The following is a 17,809-nucleotide window of genomic DNA, read 5'->3' as shown; positions in this document are numbered from 1 at the left end:
CAAGATGAAATCACATGCAACTTCAAATTCAAAAACTTGGTTAACTTACTTTCGAGTTTTATCTGTACAGTATTAAGTTATTTAAATTATACACTGGCATATCCCATCCACTGATCTCCACCAGAAGTCGCGCCTCATCTTCATCACAGAGTTCTTCTTTCCAAACCCGCCGTGCTTAATCATCTTTGCCCAAGCCCTTCAAGTAGCTCCAGAAGTCCACCTCAGTGGAAGAGAAGTCATCTCCGAGGCTTCGTCCTAACTCACAAGCCAGGCCAGCACGTTTTATAAGGTCGATTAACTGCGCTCTTGAATCTGGGAAGACAAATGATCGGAGTACTGCATCTCCCTACAAACCGAATATCAAATGATGATAACTTGTCAATGAAAATCCATACGTGGTTCCGAAGGAGTACTCCCAAGTATTCAAGAGGTGGATTTTGGATGTCCGAACCATCATTTCCCAATCTCATGGGTGGAGAAGAATCATATTCAGGACCCTTCCCTTTGCCCACCAGGTTGGTATTAGAAACATCAGAAAGGTACGGCGAAAGCCACATGCGCCAAAGTTCAAGTTTGCGACCATCTCGACCGAGCTTTCGCATCAGGAGACGACAGCGCACCCAATCTTGTTCATTTCCTTCCCATTCCAGGCCAGCCTCTCGAGCGAGCTGGTCAAGCGCGATCTCCGATTGAGGGTGAACGAGAGAGACAAAACTCGTGTCCAAAGGCCGGTCAGACAGCCTGCTCTTGCCAGTGGATGGACTTGAACTTCCCTCCGAGTGCCCTACTGTATGCTGTGCTGGACGCATCATAAGTCTTACCCATCGTCTCCTCCGCACCCAGGCACCAGTGCTTAGTTTGCCGATCTCTGCTTGCCAGTGGTCTTCCCGAAAATACCAGTTGTATTCAAAACCGTCGTATTGAACTTCTCCCGATTCTGTGCGCATGTCAATCATCCATGATCTGGAGACCCAGCGCCAGGTACCATCGGGGAGGGGATAATTGGAGAGAGATATGTTAGGTTGCCGAGATTGTTTCAGAGATTTGGACGGAATAGTGAATGGTGGAGGATCGATGGGAAGCAGTGACAGGTGTGAATAATACGGGGACGAGAATACGGTGAGACTTGGGAGAACAGGTGGGGTCAGCCACACACGAGGGGGTAAATAGTAGACGTACCCTCTTTGATTTTCATATACAACAGCCCAACGATACTCGTCCTTATTGATATCAGGGATATTTGAGATACCAGATATGTCCAAAGTGATGGTGGTGGTGTTATCATTGATTTGTTCGAGGGGTGGTAAGCCTACGGACTTGCTTGAGCTGTCTGCCTCGACTTCTGAATCCGCTGGTTGTGGGTTGTGACGCTTAGAGTTGCAGCAAGTGAAAAGGTTGGTAAGGAAAGAAAATATACGGAATCGAGTCTTTGGGGCCAACCGACGACGTGCTGGTTCTGCAGCTGAAGGATCATCGGGCGTTAACATTGCCTGAGGGGGAGCAGGCCATGGACTGGCCAGTGTGTGCGAGTCCTCAATTCGGGGCTCACCGGCACCACTAGTACTGCTCGACATTCTGAGGACGAATGATTATGCAGTAAAAAGCTCGCCTAGCGTGTGCTTAACATTATGCCTCGTACGTGGTGCTGGTTCATAGAGTTCCTCGAGTCCAAACAATGATGCAATTGTCCCAAAAAGTAAATTCCCAATCGTTTTCATTTCCATTTCCTGGCTTAGTAAACAAGCGACCCCTCATCCGAATGTTCCGTTCTCTCAGCCTCCGCGTGTTCAAGGGTTTTGCTGTTGCTCAAGCAACTCATCGAACGTCGGCGCTGTCGAACGGATATCATGCAAGAAAGGCCAGCTCATCTTCCTCAAGGCACTCCGTAGTCACTTCACTAACCAAGACGTGTCCATCATGTGGGACTGTTCTTCCAACTGCATTACCTGTCTGTCCAAACTGCAATTATATTGCAAGGATCCATGACTCAATATCATACCACGATATACTGGGTCTTTCTTATGAGCCAAACCCATTTGCGGTGGATGTTGCACTCCTTAAACGCCGCTTCCTTGAAGCACAGAGAATAGCACACCCTGACGCATGGGCAACCAAGACTGAAGTGAGTTATTCTACGTATAGTTCCAGCAGAGGTTTATTCAGCAGTCTCAACGAGATGTCGCACTTCACATGTCGAATACGGTGAACGCTGCGTATAAAACACTGTCGTCACCCTTGCACCGTATAGAATACATTTTGCAGCGGAATGGCTTCAAGACTGAAGAAGCAGATCCCTTAGAGGATCTGGAACTCATTAGCGAAATCATGGAAGTCCGAGAGGAGATAGAAACCGGGGACATCGAGCGAATCCGCACCCTAGAAGAGGATAATGACAGTAAGTTTTTGTCGTACATGAACGTTTGGCAGGTTAATGACAATTCTTGTCACAGACAAAATTCGTGAAGTTCTCAACACAGTCACAAAATCCGTATCCGAAAAGAATTGGGAGGAAACCAAAGCTGCGGCAGTGCGACTGAAATATCTGAACGGAATTGCGGACGCTATCAAGCAGCGATTAGATAACATGTAAATAGATCATCCTTGTTGATTTAATACGAGTGCACACTTGCTGCGTTCATTATTTCAGCCGAGCTCGAGAATCCTTCACTGCCAGTACTTGAAAGTTGACGTTACAAGCACTACTAGTAGCTTAAGTAAAATATTCGGCAAATGCCGAGCCCATATTTTTTACGACTTAAAGTGAAGAAGACTTAAAGTACCACCAAGGTCACCGTCGTCTTGAACGTCGGTTTGGCACAACAAATACAGCGGGAGGTTTAGAGGTCCGGATGATGTGAGTCATTGAGGCAGTATTCGGTTGATATGCCAGATGAGGTTCTCATGGCTTTTCATTATTGCAGTCGTCGACAAGTTCCTCAAGTTATGGGCTTGGCCTTTGCCATTCAATTCGGGCGTCGCCTGCCATTGGATACAATCAAACGTTTTCCATCGGCTACAACCTATCTCAAACGGCCCTATACCAGTCACGCTACAGCAAGCGCGCTGAAGCACCGTACCGCAGATGTCAGTCATTCTCGGTCACCTAGTCTGCCTCAATCTTCAGAGCAACGACCAGCTCCAAAGCTAGCGGGATCTTTCACAGCTATTCCTGCAATGCCCACATCCTCAAAAGGAACACAACGGAACCCTACTGTTTCACCTCCATTCGAGATGCCGTCTTCATCTAAAAATCGTGGCTCGCTTCGGTCGCGTATCTCTGGTTCGTCGTCCCAGAAAGATTCATCGAAGCGTAGTACGGGAAGGAGCAAGGGCAAGAGTAAAGAGCAGCCCTCGAATTCGACACTTCCAGTTCTTGACGGCCCTCTCCGTGACGTGCAGTTCATTGAACAGGAGCACAGGAAGAACATTGGTTCCCGTCCTGACATAAAACCCGTGTTTGTAGATAACCCAAAGTCTCCGGTTGCTAATTTTGCCAGTAATCACCTGGACAAGCAACCGGCTTATGAATCAGTTGAGGGTATCGTTTCTGGAACATCTCAGAAGATAACCAGGTTGGTGACGATTTCTTTTACAATGCTATTTGGCTTGTGCTCATAGCTGTATGCAGGGCGACCGTTACCCTCGATACAACTCCTCCATTGCTCGGTATTGGCGACCATAGAGTAAGGAGAGATGCTGAGAGGCTCGCAGCGCTTTCAGCCCTCTATCAACTCCATGATACAGGTCAGGTACGTGTCACGAATTGCAAACTACTCTAACTAGTTCTAATGAACGTGGTCAGCTCGACAAGCCCAAGCCTTCAGCATCCTCGAGTTCTTCTGTTCCACATGTTATCGAGTTGAGCGATGGTTCAGTCGTCGACTTCGAGCGCGCGCGAAACTTCATGGACTACTACTGTCGCAGATACGGATTCGGAAAGCCGGACATTGAGCTGGAAGAACAACGTCAGGGGCGCATGAAGTCAACTTGGGAAGCCGTTATGACTGTGGGTGACAAAAAGATCGGCATGGGCTCCGGCGCAACCAAGAAAGCAGCCCAAATACAATGCTACTTGGATGTCGCGCAGTATCTGCAACAATGTGATCCCGATCTATGGAAGACTTTTGTGGAGGCGTCCAAAACTGGAAAGGACCTTGGTCTTGCCCCAAAGGTTTACTTCCAAATTAGCACACAACTCGAGGATGAGATACGCATGCTAAGCCGTGATATCAAAAAGAGCACTCTATACCGGAACAGACCTGCTATTGGGTCCGGCTTGATGGGCTCAAACACTCTGAGATCTCAACCTGTCCCCGTTCCTGCCCCACGACCATCCTATGCCCGTAGGCTTCCTCGGAATTTCTTCGCCCAGAGGTCGGAAGAACTCAAGGAACGGAGAAAAGCATACCTCACAAATCCAGCGATGGAAAAGATGCGGAACACCAGAGCTGCGTTGCCCATCTACACCCGATCGGAGGAGCTTGTGTCGCACATCCGTGAGAACGATGTCACGATTTGCATGGCTGCCACGGGTTCAGGCAAAACCACGCAGATACCGCAACTACTCCTGGATGACTATATTGACAAGGGTGAGGGCGCTCGCTGCAACTTGATTTGCACTCAGCCACGTCGGTTGGCTGCACTCAGTGTAGCTGACCGTGTCGCCAAGGAGAGAGGGGAAGTTGTCGGTGAAGGGTCAATTGGCTACAGCGTCCGTTTCGAGTCGAAGTTGCCGGAAGAGCATGGCTCCGTTACTTTCTGCACCACGGGAGTGTTGCTCAAAAAACTCCAATCTGCAATGGTTGAAGGCGGGCTACCGGCTGCCAGGATGGACGAAGTGACACACATCGTTGTTGATGAAGTCCACGAGCGGGATGTTGATACCGACCTCCTCCTTGTTGTTCTCAAGCGTCTCATGGATGATCGCAAGGCTCGAAACATTCCTTTGAAGATCGTCCTCATGAGTGCCACTATCGATCCCACGCTGTTCCAAGAGTACTTCCCTGACGAGCGAGGCGAACCGGCAAAAGTAATCGAGATCCCAGGCCGCACGTTCCCCGTCACAAAACACTTCATGGAGGACTTCATTCCAGCGTTGAGAAACCATCGCGCGCTAAACTGGGTGTTTGAAGACAATTTGGTCTCTAAATACCTCGCTCGTGAGGAAGCTTATGTGCGGTCTTGTGGGCGTTCAATGACAGTAGAAAACTCCCCCGTACTGAGCAATGTGGACGAAGACTTGGATTTACCAAGTCCTTTGGTCGCAGCTAGCATTTCATATGTCTTGCAGCGGTCTGACTCCGGACATGTATTGGTTTTCCTGCCTGGCTGGGACGAGATATCTGCGGTTCAGAAGATTCTTATTGGTGGAAGTATGGATATCAACTTCAACGATCCCTCAAAGTACAGCATTCACCTTCTCCACTCTACCATTCCTCTGGCCGAACAACAAGTCATCTTTGAGCCCCCTCCAGAGGGCGTTCGTAGAATCATTCTAGCTACTAATATTGCCGAGACCTCCATCACGATTCCCGACGTTGTTTATGTCGTTGACGCTGCAAGGATCAAGGAACAGCGATACGATCCTGACCGCCACATGTCGTCTCTCATCTCCGCCTGGGTTGGTTCTTCCAACTTGAACCAAAGAGCCGGGCGGGCGGGTAGACACAGGTCCGGAGAGTATTTCGGCATTCTCAGCAAGGCTCGCGCAGCCAACCTTCATCCTCATCCAACCGTGGAAATGAAACGCGTCGACCTAAGCAATGTCGTTATGCACGTCAAGGCTCTCAGTTTCCCTGGGATGGACATTGAAGAAGTTCTCGCTGCCGCGATTGAACCACCTGAGCCTGACCGCGTCGCCGCCGCCATGAAGAACCTACAGATGGTAGGTGCGCTGGATCAAGGCAAGAACCTCACGTCGCTGGGGAAGGTCTTACTACAACTACCTGTGGAGGTTCAAATGGGAAGGCTTGTCCTTTACGGAAGCTTTTTCCGGTGTCTCGACCAGGCCCTTACTCTCGCCGCCATTCTGACCAATCGGGATCCGTTTTTCTCCCCTATGCACCTCAAGGCCCAGGCTGCTGATGCTAAGAACAGATGGACGCCCCCCGGGTTCAGATCAGACCCGCTTACCATATTGAACGCTTATAATGCGTGGCACGAGATGCAACGCCGCGGCGAGTATATGTCTGCCAACCGCTTCTGTAACGACAATTTCCTCTCGAAGCCAACGCTACTCTTGATTACCAAGATCCGGGGGCACTTAATGCAGTCTCTGTACCAAGCAGGAGTCATTGATGTTTCTGCGGGTGGGAACGTCGCACCAAACGACCTTCGAAGTCGGGAGCTGACCGTACCCTCTGACCTGAACGTTAATGGGAAATCTCTTCCACTCCTAGCTGCCCTCATAGCAATAGCTTCCCAGCCAAAGTATGCTATCAGGACTGGCGAGATGACTTACCGCACTCAGTTGGACAAGGTGAGCTTCACGTGGTACATTCATCTCTCACTCCACAAGCTCATTATATGTAGGCGACCTTTATACATCCAGGCAGCGTAAATCATCGCAGGCACGCTGTTGTGAATGACCAGGCTATGGAAAAGCAGCTTTACGCTTTTGCTGAAAAACGACGGAATATGTCGATGGTCGGCTCCAGTCCTCAAACGTATCTGATTACCACGACCCGCCTGGACCCTATGACCTACATGCTCTTTGGCGCTTACGAGATTCAAGTCACCGAACGGGGACTGGAATGTGATGGCTGGTTGCCAATCGCCGGGAACTTTAATGTATTGGATGATATCCAAAGTTTGAAGACCGCCATGGAGTCTTGTATGCTTCGAGTGTTTGAGGGTATTGTGATGGCACGACGCAAGAGGCGTCAACCAACTTCCCAGATTTCGGTTGGTGAGGAGAGCGAGAGTGAGGATGAAGACACACTCAACAAAGACTTCACCCTCTCTACCACAGAGATCAAAGAACTAGATTTTATGACGACAGATATCGTACGGATCCTCAACCGCTACAGCGACGAGCGTATTGCATATCAACCCCAGTCCAGCTCTCGCACTGCGACTCCCATGACTTCTCCCTCCACACGGTTCCCCTTTGAACCCAGGTCTGGGTACTCCTCTCCATATGGTGCCGGGTCATCGTACAATTCAAGGTCCGGTACACCTAACCATCGTCTGTCTAGTTCACGTAGATTTTAGACCATCATTGTTTGATTACACTTCTAGAGCTATCCCTCCTCATTTACGCATTTTCAGTACGCTACATGGCATTAATGTATCCTCGCATTGCATAATACTATCCAGAAACAGTTACTGTGCATGATGTACATGCAGACAACTGATCATGACGGCTGCCAGGCAAGTCTAGGACGAGATAACGTAAGTAATGGCCCGTATTCGAAATCCAATCAAGGCGTTTCCCATACATTGTGAGCACCGTCGGTGACCCAAACGCAGCTCGTGACGGCTTGCCACGGCCCACCACAGGCATCAAGTACGCGGACGCGCGTCCATTTTTTTTTGCCGTGCGGAGCTTCTTTATTGCAAAAGAGCCCAGCTTGTTCTATTCATTCTTCTACTCTCTCCAGAAGCATCCGTGCCAAAGATGGCGGCCAACATGCGGGGGCTGACCCAGGTGCGTCCTTCCAAAGTCATGCCAACCGTTTAATCATATTTTCTTCAGTTCATCGCAGATATCCGAGGTGCGAGGGTGCGTGAACTGGAAGAGAAGCGTATCAACAAGGAGATGGCGAATATCCGAAAGAAATTCAAAGGTCCAAGGCATCCTAGTTACTCCTTTAGCTTGATGCTCACTGGCATGTCACGCCGCAGACGGAAATTTGGACGGATATCAGAAGAAGAAGTGAGTATATCACTGTCAAAGTCGTGCACATCTTCAATAATGGTACAGATATGTTGCGAAGATCATCTTCACGTATATCCTTGGGTACAAGGTCGATGTGGGGCACATGGAAGCCGTCAACCTCATATCGAGTTCCAAGTATAGTGAGAAGCAGATAGTGAGGTTGCTGAGCAAGTCTATTGTATGTATCATTGACGAGGCACGCGTAGGGTTACCTTGCTGTTACTCTGCTGATGCACGAGAACTCGGATTTCCTTCGACTGGTTGTCAACTCCATTCGGAAGGACTTGGATGAGAATAACGAGGTCAGCAACTGTCTTGCTTTGCATGCCATAGCAAATGTGGGCAGTAGCGAGATGGCAGAGGCGCTGTCAGAAGACGTGCATAGGCTTTTGATATCCCCGTGAGTCACCATGTTCACTGTCCACGATTTAAGTATATGAAACTTGTTCATACTTGCAGAACCTCGCAAACTTTCGTGAAGAAGAAGGCTGCTCTGACGCTACTGCGACTCTACCGCAAACATCCTACTGTAATACCTGCCGCAGAATGGGCCTTGCGTCTAGTATCCATTATGGATGACCAAGATTTAGTAGGTTGTCATTTGCACTGGCATTCGGTGTTGAAATACTTTGTAGGGTGTCGTTATATGCGTTACCAGCTTGATTATGGCTCTGGCCCAAGACCACCTGGATGCCTATGTTGTTTGCTACACTAAAGCTGTGGATCGCCTACATCGAGTAAGTGTGTGGCATCAAAGCTGGGATGCCTCGTGGCTAAGTGTCCCCAGTTAATCATAGAGGGCGAGTATTCTGCCACGTACGCATACTATAAAGTCCCTTCGCCATGGCTACAAGTCAAACTACTCCGATTGTTGCAGTATTATCCTCCTTCTGGTATGTATGTGTTTAAGCGGCCCATAACTTTACTCACATTACTACCCTTTAGAAGACACGACTTTACGATCCGCACTCCATGAGGTGCTACAAACAATCATGAACAATAGTGCAGAACCCTCGAGGAACGTTCAACACAATAATGCGCAACATGCCGTTCTCTTCGAAGCAATCAGCCTTGCCATTCATCTAGATGCAAGTTCGCCACTTGTGGGAACTTCTGCAGTTCTGTTGGCTCGTTTCATATCCTCAAAGGAGACAAACGTACGATATCTTGGTCTGGACACCATGGCTCATCTTGCTGCTCGTGCGGACTCTCTGGAGCCCCTTAAGAAGCACCAAGGCACCATTATCTTATCCCTTCGCGACAAGGATATCTCCGTCCGAAGGCGCGCTCTTGACTTGCTGTATAGTATGTGCGATACAGACAATTCGGAGCTGATTGTCGGAGAGTTGCTACGCTACCTCAAAGTTGCAGATTATGCTCTACGGGAGGAGATGGTGCTCAAAATTGCTATCTTGACGGAGAAGTACGCGAACTCATACAAGTGGTATGTCGACACGATCCTACAACTCATCAGCGCTGCTGGTGATCATGTCGGGGATGAAGTCTGGTACCGTGTCGTGCAGATAGTTACAAATACGGAGGACCTGCAGGAATATGCCGCAAAAGTCGTCTTCGAGCACCTGAAGTCTCCATCCACACATGAAAGTCTTGTCAAGGTCGGAGGTAAGACAGACATATGTTCGAATTCAGTTTAGTGACCGTCACCGCACAGGGTACATCCTGGGAGAATATGGGCATCTCATTGCGAATGAAACTGGATACAGTCCTCTTGAACAATTCCATGTCCTCCACTCCAAATCTCAATTCTGTGTCGCTTCCACTCGCTCCCTTCTCCTATCAACGTACATCAAATGGGTTAATGTCTTCCCCGAGATAAAGCCTCAGCTCATCAACATCTTCGAGCGCTATAGACATGTTCTGGATGCAGAGCTCCAGCAGCGTGCCTGTGAATTTTACTCGCTCGCATCTAGGCCTGATGACGATGAAGTGTTGCAAAATGTTTGCGAAGAGATGCCACCATTCCCTCCTCGCGTCAGCGCTCTGATTGGTAGACTCAACCGTAAACTCGGAGACACGGAGGACAAGCGGACCTGGATACACGGAGGAAAGGAAATGAACCTCGAGCGACACGCAATTTCACGAAAAGCGACGCTAGGACCAGGATCATCTGCCAATGGGACAGTTACTGCTACCGGCACTGCAGACGCACAAGACGTCATGAGCTCTTTGGCAGGATTGAATCTATCTAGCTCAGGTGATCAGCCAGATTCGCCTCGCGTAGACTCCTCCGTAGTTGCCCCGCGATTTGCTGTCGGGCCCAGCGTTGAGAAATGGTTTAGCAAGCTCACCTATAGCGCGGAGGGTGTCCTCTACGAGGACGTGCAGATCCAAATTGGTATCAAATCACGGTACCAGGGGCATATCGGCCAGCTAGCCATCTACTTGGGAAATAAAGTCTCAGCACCGTTGACGTCGTTCACTTCCACCATCCATGTCAATGACCCGGAGGCTTTGTCGGCTACGTTTGCGAAAATCCCACCAAATACGATCGCTCCTCGCACACAAAGCCAACAATTTCTGCAAGTTGAATGCAAAAAGGCATTCAGCTCTTTCCCCATCCTCACAGTGTCATTTTTAGCTGGCGCGCATCAGTCAATATCAATTCGACTGCCAATCAGCGTTACAAAGTTTGTTGAGGGTGTCAAGCTGGGACAAGCTGACTTCTTCGAGCGCTGGAAGGTCATTGGTGGTCCTCCTCGCGAGGCACAGGCCATTTTTCCTATTTCGCTTGATGGTACTGGCCAGCTTGATCTTGTGCGACACCGCCAAGTGGTCTCAGGAAACCATCTGGAGATTTTAGAAGACGTGGATCCCAACCCAAGCAACCTAGTGGCAGCTGGAGTCTTGCATACGTCGGTGGACGGTAAGGTTGGTTGTCTGCTTCGCTTGGAACCAAATCGCGAGGCAAAGGTGAGTCTTTACTGTCCCCTACAATACCCGTAAACTGACATGAACTAGTTGTGCCGCCTAACGGTCCGCAGCACTTCTGAAGATGTAGCCACGGAAGTGCTTAGGCTGATTGAAAAAGTGCTAAGATTGGATTTTTCTTGATTACACATGCATTGGTGGACATTTGTATTGCTCGATTTCATTTTCCGAGGATTCGAGGATTGTATATCTGATTCTTCATACAGTACACAAATCATAATATAATAGGATGTAAAAAAACAATAAATATGATGGTCACTCATCGCTTCGTAAGTATCCCCTGTAGCACGTTCTTCCTCTTTCTACTAGCTTCGTCTTGAAGTTCGGGTGGACTACGCAGAGATTGTGCACCTGCAGGAGATGCGAATGACGAGATCGAGTCAGCTGATATTGACTTAGGTCGCAAAAAGCGCGGGCGGTTTATTGCCCGTGGAGATCGGTCTTCAGGAGATGAGAGGACCTTTGGACTTGAAGGAATATCGGAAACAGAACCTCTACGTAGGCTAGACAGGTCATGAGGGACGGGACTTGAAGGTATCCTGTTGCCGGATGACGCTGTTCGATGATCCGCTGCAGACAAATCAGACGACGATGGTGCGGTACACGGCCTTGAAACTTTCCGGGGCTCAACGATTTTTGAAGGTGAGGCCGGGGATGGAGGAGCAGCGGAAGAGACTGTAGATGTTATTCGAGGTATGTCCCATTTAAGGGCAATAGGATATGATTCCACAGCGGCTAATTGGCTGACGCGAGCCAGACTCTGATCCTCAAGGTCAAAGCATTGAGCACACAGACCCGAAAGATGCTGATTGTCTTCAGAAAATTTGCCCTTCGGGTCAGCGGACCGTGCACTTCGGAGAACCGAGGAAGTGATACAAGCTAGATGCCTTGGAATATCAAGCACATGAGGTAGAAGCGGAATCGACTCTCTTTCCAGGACAGGCATCGTAGTACTTCTCTCGTGCAATGAGCTGACAACATCAAGCCGTTGGTGGCTGTGAGCTGGGTGACCAGAGTGTGGACTATATGGATCTAGTGGGATAGGAGTCGATACGACCAGGATATAGTCTACCATTGCAGGCAGGTTCTGCTTGAGGAAATCCTTGATCCCACGCATGAACTCCTCCTTCTGTACATTCTGTTCGAGAAGTGATAAGTGATAGTGCGAACGAGAAAGCGATGAGTCTTACGGGATTAAGATTCGCAAGACTTTGTATGACCTTTGCGATGAGCGTGAGACTTCGTTGAATATGAGCACTGGGAAGACCTGGGGTGGATCAGATTGAGGAAATGCATGACGGGGATGTCAAATACCTGGGTATAATCCAAATAGATGAGGGTGCAAGATCCCAGGTACAATAAATCTTAGGAAGCAGAAGGCGGAAACGCTTTGCCAGGGGAGTTCTCGGCTTTGGGCGTCTTGAGAATCTTTTGTGTGATAACGTTTCTCGACGAGCTTTCTTACGTGTTCGAACAGACGTCGTAACTCACTAAATTCGACTCAGTCAAAGTCAAATCAGAATAATGAAGAACTCACTGCGGACATTGGCTCCTCACAGCATATATCTGGTTCCACACCTCTTGGCTCCAATGTATTAATTGATCCACGCCACGTTCGACCTCTTTTGGACCTTTGCCACTCCTCACAGGGTCGACCTCGATAGCAATTTTTTCGGAGCAAATGCGCCGAATGGTGCTTCCGATGCTGGACTCAAGAAACGCTTTCCCATAAAATGCCATTGCGAGCTCCATCGTCTTCGTGAAAGTGGTATTCCCGCGGAAAATGGTGTTGTGAGCTGGGAAAGTGGTTAGTAAGGTAACCCATTGCACAGGAAAACGGATCACTGACAGCTAGGTGTACCGTCAACTTCACGGTCGGCATATTCCGTGATATGCTCAACAAGAATGTTCTTGGCAATCGCAATACACATCAACTGATAGGAACTAGTCCGCAAGTGCAGCCTGCGCTCGAAGTCGCTCATCCACTCTAGGACGTTCCTGTCGCGGATTGCCTGATAACCAAATATAGTTACATATCAGCAGGTGCGGTGTATGAGACAACTTACAGTCAGAAGGTCAGAGTAACTATTATGAGGCAATATTATCTCCCTCGAATAAATTTCAGTCTGCGCTAGACTGCAAACGTACTTATCACTCACTCGTCAACTGTAAGTTTCATTCGAATCTCCCCGACTTGAATACTGTTGCTCACTCCGCCAGCTTGTATGACCGGAAACCATCCTTCTACCGCTTCACTGCGCCGAAAGTTCGTCAGTGCAATTCGGACTGAACCAAGTAACATGGGTTTCAGAAGCCTCTTCTCTCTCCACACTGTGACTTCGAGGGTCTCAAAAGGGGGCAAGTCAGAAAATGTGAAATTTTCATGCCAGTCGGGAGAGCCGATCCCCTTCTTGACTGTCGTGCGAGCGCATATATTGTCATTGAGGTGGATTTCGCAAAATGCATCCAAATCGACGGGGTCTGCCTCTCGCGGGTCGCCTTCGCTGAGTGTAGCAGAGCTAGCATTCGCATCAGTTTGGGCTTTGAAGTGATTCCCTAGGTTGCGTCCTTGCAAAATGGATAGCTCTACCTGCCGCCACATGCGATAGAGCCCACCACCCCGTGAGACGAAGGTTTGGCCGTATATCTCCGGTTTAGAATATGATCGTAACAGGACCAGCCATGTATTGCACATATCGGGGTCTTCAAATTGAAAATAAATAGGCTCTGTGTTAACTGAGGAGCCCCACCGCTGCCCCCTTTGATGGCAGCGTAATTAGCAGTGACACAAACATGATCAGAATTAACTTGCCCAGCAGATGCAAGCGCCATACAATTCTTGCGTAGGAATAACGAGGAGTCAGCGAGTCGGATGTCGGTGTGGTTGAGCATATGTACGTAGATGGTCTGGTATAGAATAGTCTCCTGTGGAGGCATTCAGAAGATTGTAAGACGTCTGTCTTCCTGAGACCCACTTCGACGTAGATGTTAAGCGAACAACTCTCATCCTCGTCCATCAGCTTACATGTCGCAGGCCGCCACTGTCCGGCACCTGCGGGAGTTCGAGCTACCGATATCCAGCTAGATTTCTCTGGAGACAACGTGAATAGTCATGGAGCAGAATAGAAATATCCTCACCTTTGAGTGACTTGGGGTTTTCCTCCGCCTTACTAGTTTCAGTTTTACGGCGAGGAACTACTGGCTGTGAGGAATTAGATGTATCAAGTGATACATGTATACAAAACTCAGTACTCACCTTCCGCAGCCCAAAACTCGCCACAGTGGGGACATACAATTCCACGGACACCAAGAATTCTCGAGGGCCATTGGAGGTCCCAGTGGGCTGCTTTGGGTCTAATATTTCAGACATCGGACAGACTTCAAAGACGCACAGCACGATTGGCTGCGTTTCGTAGGTAAGGCGGCTCCTGTCGTCGGCCTTGAATCATTCAAGGCAACCGTGGCAAATTGGCTCGCTGAGATCTACAGGATGTATTCCCCGGTCCACAATGTATGAGACGCACTCCTCGTGGTGTATAAGTTAATGCAGAGATGGTGATGGTGATGGGAAGAAACAAAGATATTCGTGTGTGTCAGAGCTGCTGAACGGGCGATAGTCACAGTTCTCAGGAAATCGGCTTCACAGGCTGCAACTTGTGCTGGCAAAGTTCCTGAGGCAAATTTTTCGGAGCTGCAAAATGCAGTTGATCTACTAGATAGTTGATTGGAGTCTTTAGTACAAGCTTGGAGCCAAGGAAGAGCCAATCAATGATATATGTATTGAGAGCGTCGGATGATGATGGATCAAGGAATCGCCGCAGCCGAGCCTTACGGCACAGCAAGAGAATTACGCAGGGGCAGATGCCAAATTACGGAGCATAGCGAATAGAAACGACAAGTGACATGGAGGAATAGTGGCATTTTCGTCTGGGTATTACTACGGTATCTCTTATTCGTGAAATGTCCTTTGCGTTTCAACACAGCTCCAAGCACGCCCATAGAACATGCATGCCCGCAACCAAAGCAAGATCCGAAAGAAAACAAATATGCAAAAGAAATACTACTCGTCCATGAAAGAATAAGGCTATGTGGAGCAGCAAAATAGACACAAGAACGACAGGCTGTGTGAAAAGATTGGACAGGTGAACCGGATGTAAACTCGTTGACGCATTCTGTATATTAGTGTCCCGCGTGGTGCTAGATAAGTATAGGTAATCGCTTGGCCATAGGCATATCGTCATGAAGCCGTCTATTGCGCTCAGTCCTTTTTGTAGCTATCAAAAATTGAACATCAGCGTGCAGTATACAAAAGAGGGTTTACGCACCCATGCCCATTACGCGCATGACCGTTCCCAATACCGTTGGCTGCAGGCTTCTTGCCCTTGGCGGATTTCTTGTACGTTTGGATGTAAAAGTTGATGAACAAGCCAAGGTAGGTGGTGAGAAGGCCACACCCAAAGAGAGCGGCAGTTTCAGTGCCAGCACAATTTGACCAATGTGGAAGGTGATTGTAGTGGGTGGCCGCGTAATGTTGGTAGGCTTGGGCTGGATTCAGCATTGACTCATCGGGCTACAGATCGAAAACTTACTGCCAAAGTAAACGATGACGATATCGATGATGAATTGAATGATCTGCATGGACGTGAGGTATTTCTTCCACTGATTGCAGGAATGTTTCAGTGAAACATGCGTAGACGTTGTGGAGCGCGTACATACCCATATTTTGGCACCACCAGCAGTCGCAAAGTAGTAATAATCTTCGTGGTCCAGTAAGCGCATGAATCATTGCAGCGAATAGGAATCTTACACATGATGACGTGAACTGCTAAGTTAAGGGAGATCACAACCCATGACTGAATGTAGAGGTCAAATATCGCTGGCGGGGATATTAACGCGGACATACCACACTCGTTTTGCCGTTAAGTTGCACAAAGCATAACAGAGCAGTGGCGGAATGATGGAATACATGAAGGAAAGCTGAATTGTGACGTGTAAGCATTTGAATTCCACGAATAACAGGGCAGCGCATACCAAGAGGTTTCTTTTTGAGAGCAAGGAACACCGTGTCAAGAAGTTCGATGTACTTGAAGTAATAGTTAATCATGTAGTAAAACTCCAGCCTCTGGGGTGATGCATGAGTCCCGAAAAGATATAGATTCGTTAACGTTTCCAAACGTACCTCTGTCCATGAGGTTTCATCACACATCGTACCGTAGGTCGTATTTGTGAGCCATATCGAACCAACTTCTTCCGCCATGAGGACAAGAAGGATGAGGCTTCCAACGCTGAGGAAAGCATTGTGTATGCGAAAGAGGGTATTGAGCTGCTGTGGGGATCTATCCTTCATGATTTCACGAATACCAAATATTATAGCGAGGTACGACGCAAGGGCTGTGGTAACCACGGGCCATGTTGACAAGGGCGTCTCGCCTGGAATATAGGATTTAAGATATGTAGGTATGAGGTCGGCTGGAGCGACGGTGAGGAGGAAGTCAGCGAGAAAAGGCATGGCAGACGTGGAAACAAAGTCAGAGACCAAGTTGAAAAATTCGAACGCGCAAGGTTAGCCAAAGGTTTACGGCAACGCCAAACTGTGACATCCGTCACGTTTTCCCCTGAACGGGTAATCACGTTCACGGGTGATGGATTCACCAGTAACCAGATTGGTACCTGAGGCCAGAAAGACGGACCGGTTCAAGCGCTCAAGCTCTCGTGTCAAACGACCTCCTGGCTCGAAACTATCCGCGTGCTTGGAAGGTTAAGTCCTATTACTGAATTGTTTATTTAGTACGTAAAGTCAAAGTCAAGATCAGTTCATAATGCTTTATTTAATGGTACAGATAGCAATGCAAAGGTGTATAGATGTATAATACGATGCTTCGCAGTGCGTGCGAAATGTCCCAGAGAAGCCAGAGAAACTAGGAAATGATCAATGCGGGGCCGCACTCCAGGTCAGCCAGTAAAACCTTCTCCCTGCATTGCGGTCAGATATAGCTTGCAATATTCAAACTTGCCGTACCTTGCATGTATTTTCGCATTCTGCAGAATTTCAACTGCAGCCGACCTCACCTTTGGCGCACTGAGCTCAGTCGGCAGCGCACAGATGAAACAGAGCGAAGAGTTGGAGGGAGCAAGTCGATAGGATGCAGGAATCTGGTACACCTGTTAGAGAGGCGATACAGATTAAACGAGGTGACCAACCCCCGCTGAGCGCAATAATTCCAAGAGATCATGAATGAAGAGAAGGATTCGTGAGCGTAAGTCATGAAGGTCGTGTAAATCAAGGCCTGTTTTTTGACTTGATTAAACAACTTTAAATTCATACATGCGAACCACGTACATATATCGGAAGGAGATGACCACATAGGGACAGAACAATGCAGCCGCACGGAACGACCAGTTTGGCTCAAGAGCCTGGCCAAGATCGCATTGATTGTTTGCATGGGCAGCCAAAATGAAAGAATACCAAGGATTACCTTGCAAATGGCTCCACAGCATCGGAAAGGCTGCCTAGCTTTGCAAAGGACGCCGGATAAGTGCCGCAAAAGCACCTTGAATCTGGCGATGACTGACCTCGTTCAGCTGCAGCTCCTGCTTGGTACTTGGGGATGGCATAGTGAAGGATCTGGGAAGAACAGATACCATGATACTGTTATGTTTGCTTGCAGGGAGAAGGGCTAGGTGTGTTCAAAAGAAGAAGTGGAACAAGTGCTCACACGACCCTCAAATACTAAGTAGTACACATTCAGAAGTCACGCGGATAGACCCGGTCTTGCGGGATTGAACGGGGACCAACGGCAAAAATGCACCATAATAAATGTGAGAAGATAACTGGAATGATCCGATGGCGTTGTCTGCAAAAGGAACGACTTCAGCCTCGAGGTGCCCCACCGAGGCTATGACCACCAATGATGTACACCACCGGCGAACCCGGTATTTGCCTCCGCACGCCGGCCGCTCTTTAATGGGTGATGTAATATT

At 48.6% G+C, this 17,809-nt stretch overlaps 7 protein-coding genes across 7 annotated transcripts; 3 read left to right on the top strand and 4 right to left on the bottom strand.

Annotated features, from left to right (window-relative positions):
* Positions 1-15: 15 nt before the first annotated feature.
* On the bottom strand, positions 16-1,669 carry DEU56DRAFT_770745 (uncharacterized protein). Its single transcript, XM_041351426.1, has 3 exons — positions 1,180-1,669; positions 396-1,125; positions 16-346 (listed from the first exon to the last, which is right to left on the bottom strand). The coding sequence occupies exons 1-3, from the start codon at positions 1,572-1,574 to the stop codon at positions 176-178; spliced, it is 1,296 nt and encodes a 431-aa protein (XP_041214538.1). The 5' UTR covers positions 1,575-1,669; the 3' UTR covers positions 16-175.
* An 80-nt stretch (positions 1,670-1,749) lies between these two features.
* Positions 1,750-2,646, top strand: DEU56DRAFT_770742 (uncharacterized protein). The gene is made up of 3 exons (XM_041351425.1): positions 1,750-2,122; positions 2,167-2,395; positions 2,451-2,646. The coding sequence occupies exons 1-3, from the start codon at positions 1,760-1,762 to the stop codon at positions 2,588-2,590; spliced, it is 732 nt and encodes a 243-aa protein (XP_041214537.1). The 5' UTR covers positions 1,750-1,759; the 3' UTR covers positions 2,591-2,646.
* A 585-nt stretch (positions 2,647-3,231) lies between these two features.
* DEU56DRAFT_725293 (P-loop containing nucleoside triphosphate hydrolase protein) lies at positions 3,232-7,212 on the top strand (the record flags this gene model as incomplete). Its single annotated transcript, XM_041347858.1, has 4 exons — positions 3,232-3,572; positions 3,629-3,749; positions 3,803-6,478; positions 6,532-7,212. 4 exons carry the CDS (start codon positions 3,232-3,234, stop codon positions 7,210-7,212), a joined length of 3,819 nt encoding a protein of 1,272 aa, XP_041214536.1.
* A 406-nt stretch (positions 7,213-7,618) lies between these two features.
* Positions 7,619-10,936, top strand: DEU56DRAFT_848304 (adaptin N terminal region-domain-containing protein; the record flags this gene model as incomplete). Its single annotated transcript, XM_041355156.1, has 11 exons — positions 7,619-7,648; positions 7,697-7,787; positions 7,846-7,876; positions 7,925-8,033; positions 8,086-8,279; positions 8,339-8,468; positions 8,515-8,616; positions 8,667-8,772; positions 8,825-9,502; positions 9,552-10,810; positions 10,859-10,936. Coding segments are annotated over 11 exons (2,808 nt in total), but the record flags the coding sequence as incomplete, so codon positions are not given.
* A 29-nt stretch (positions 10,937-10,965) lies between these two features.
* On the bottom strand, positions 10,966-14,427 carry DEU56DRAFT_384041 (Rho GTPase activation protein). The gene is made up of 11 exons (XM_041345951.1): positions 14,085-14,427; positions 13,967-14,030; positions 13,804-13,919; positions 13,641-13,753; positions 12,988-13,587; positions 12,895-12,937; positions 12,678-12,840; positions 12,366-12,624; positions 12,143-12,318; positions 12,019-12,095; positions 10,966-11,966 (listed from the first exon to the last, which is right to left on the bottom strand). The coding sequence occupies exons 1-11, from the start codon at positions 14,196-14,198 to the stop codon at positions 11,088-11,090; spliced, it is 2,604 nt and encodes an 867-aa protein (XP_041214534.1). The 5' UTR covers positions 14,199-14,427; the 3' UTR covers positions 10,966-11,087.
* Positions 14,428-15,119: 692 nt separating this feature from the next.
* Positions 15,120-16,337, bottom strand: DEU56DRAFT_725504 (GNS1/SUR4 membrane protein; the record flags this gene model as incomplete). Its single annotated transcript, XM_041347868.1, has 7 exons — positions 15,120-15,367; positions 15,418-15,487; positions 15,545-15,585; positions 15,636-15,681; positions 15,732-15,805; positions 15,860-15,950; positions 16,008-16,337. The coding sequence occupies 7 exons, from the start codon at positions 16,335-16,337 to the stop codon at positions 15,120-15,122; spliced, it is 900 nt and encodes a 299-aa protein (XP_041214533.1).
* A 174-nt stretch (positions 16,338-16,511) lies between these two features.
* DEU56DRAFT_770707 (uncharacterized protein) lies at positions 16,512-17,729 on the bottom strand. The gene is made up of 6 exons (XM_041351424.1): positions 17,402-17,729; positions 17,305-17,342; positions 17,169-17,242; positions 17,030-17,115; positions 16,848-16,981; positions 16,512-16,801 (listed from the first exon to the last, which is right to left on the bottom strand). The coding sequence occupies exons 1-6, from the start codon at positions 17,471-17,473 to the stop codon at positions 16,747-16,749; spliced, it is 459 nt and encodes a 152-aa protein (XP_041214532.1). The 5' UTR covers positions 17,474-17,729; the 3' UTR covers positions 16,512-16,746.
* Between the last annotated feature and the right edge of the window lie 80 nt (positions 17,730-17,809).

The sequence above is a fragment of the Suillus clintonianus genome (assembly GCF_016758775.1).
Source record: "Suillus clintonianus strain FC179 chromosome Unknown DEU56scaffold_4, whole genome shotgun sequence".
NCBI classification, from domain to species: Eukaryota; Fungi; Basidiomycota; class Agaricomycetes; order Boletales; family Suillaceae; genus Suillus; species Suillus clintonianus.
The sequence above is the reverse complement of the archived record's forward strand: the minus strand, read 5'-3'. Positions and strand labels throughout refer to the sequence as shown.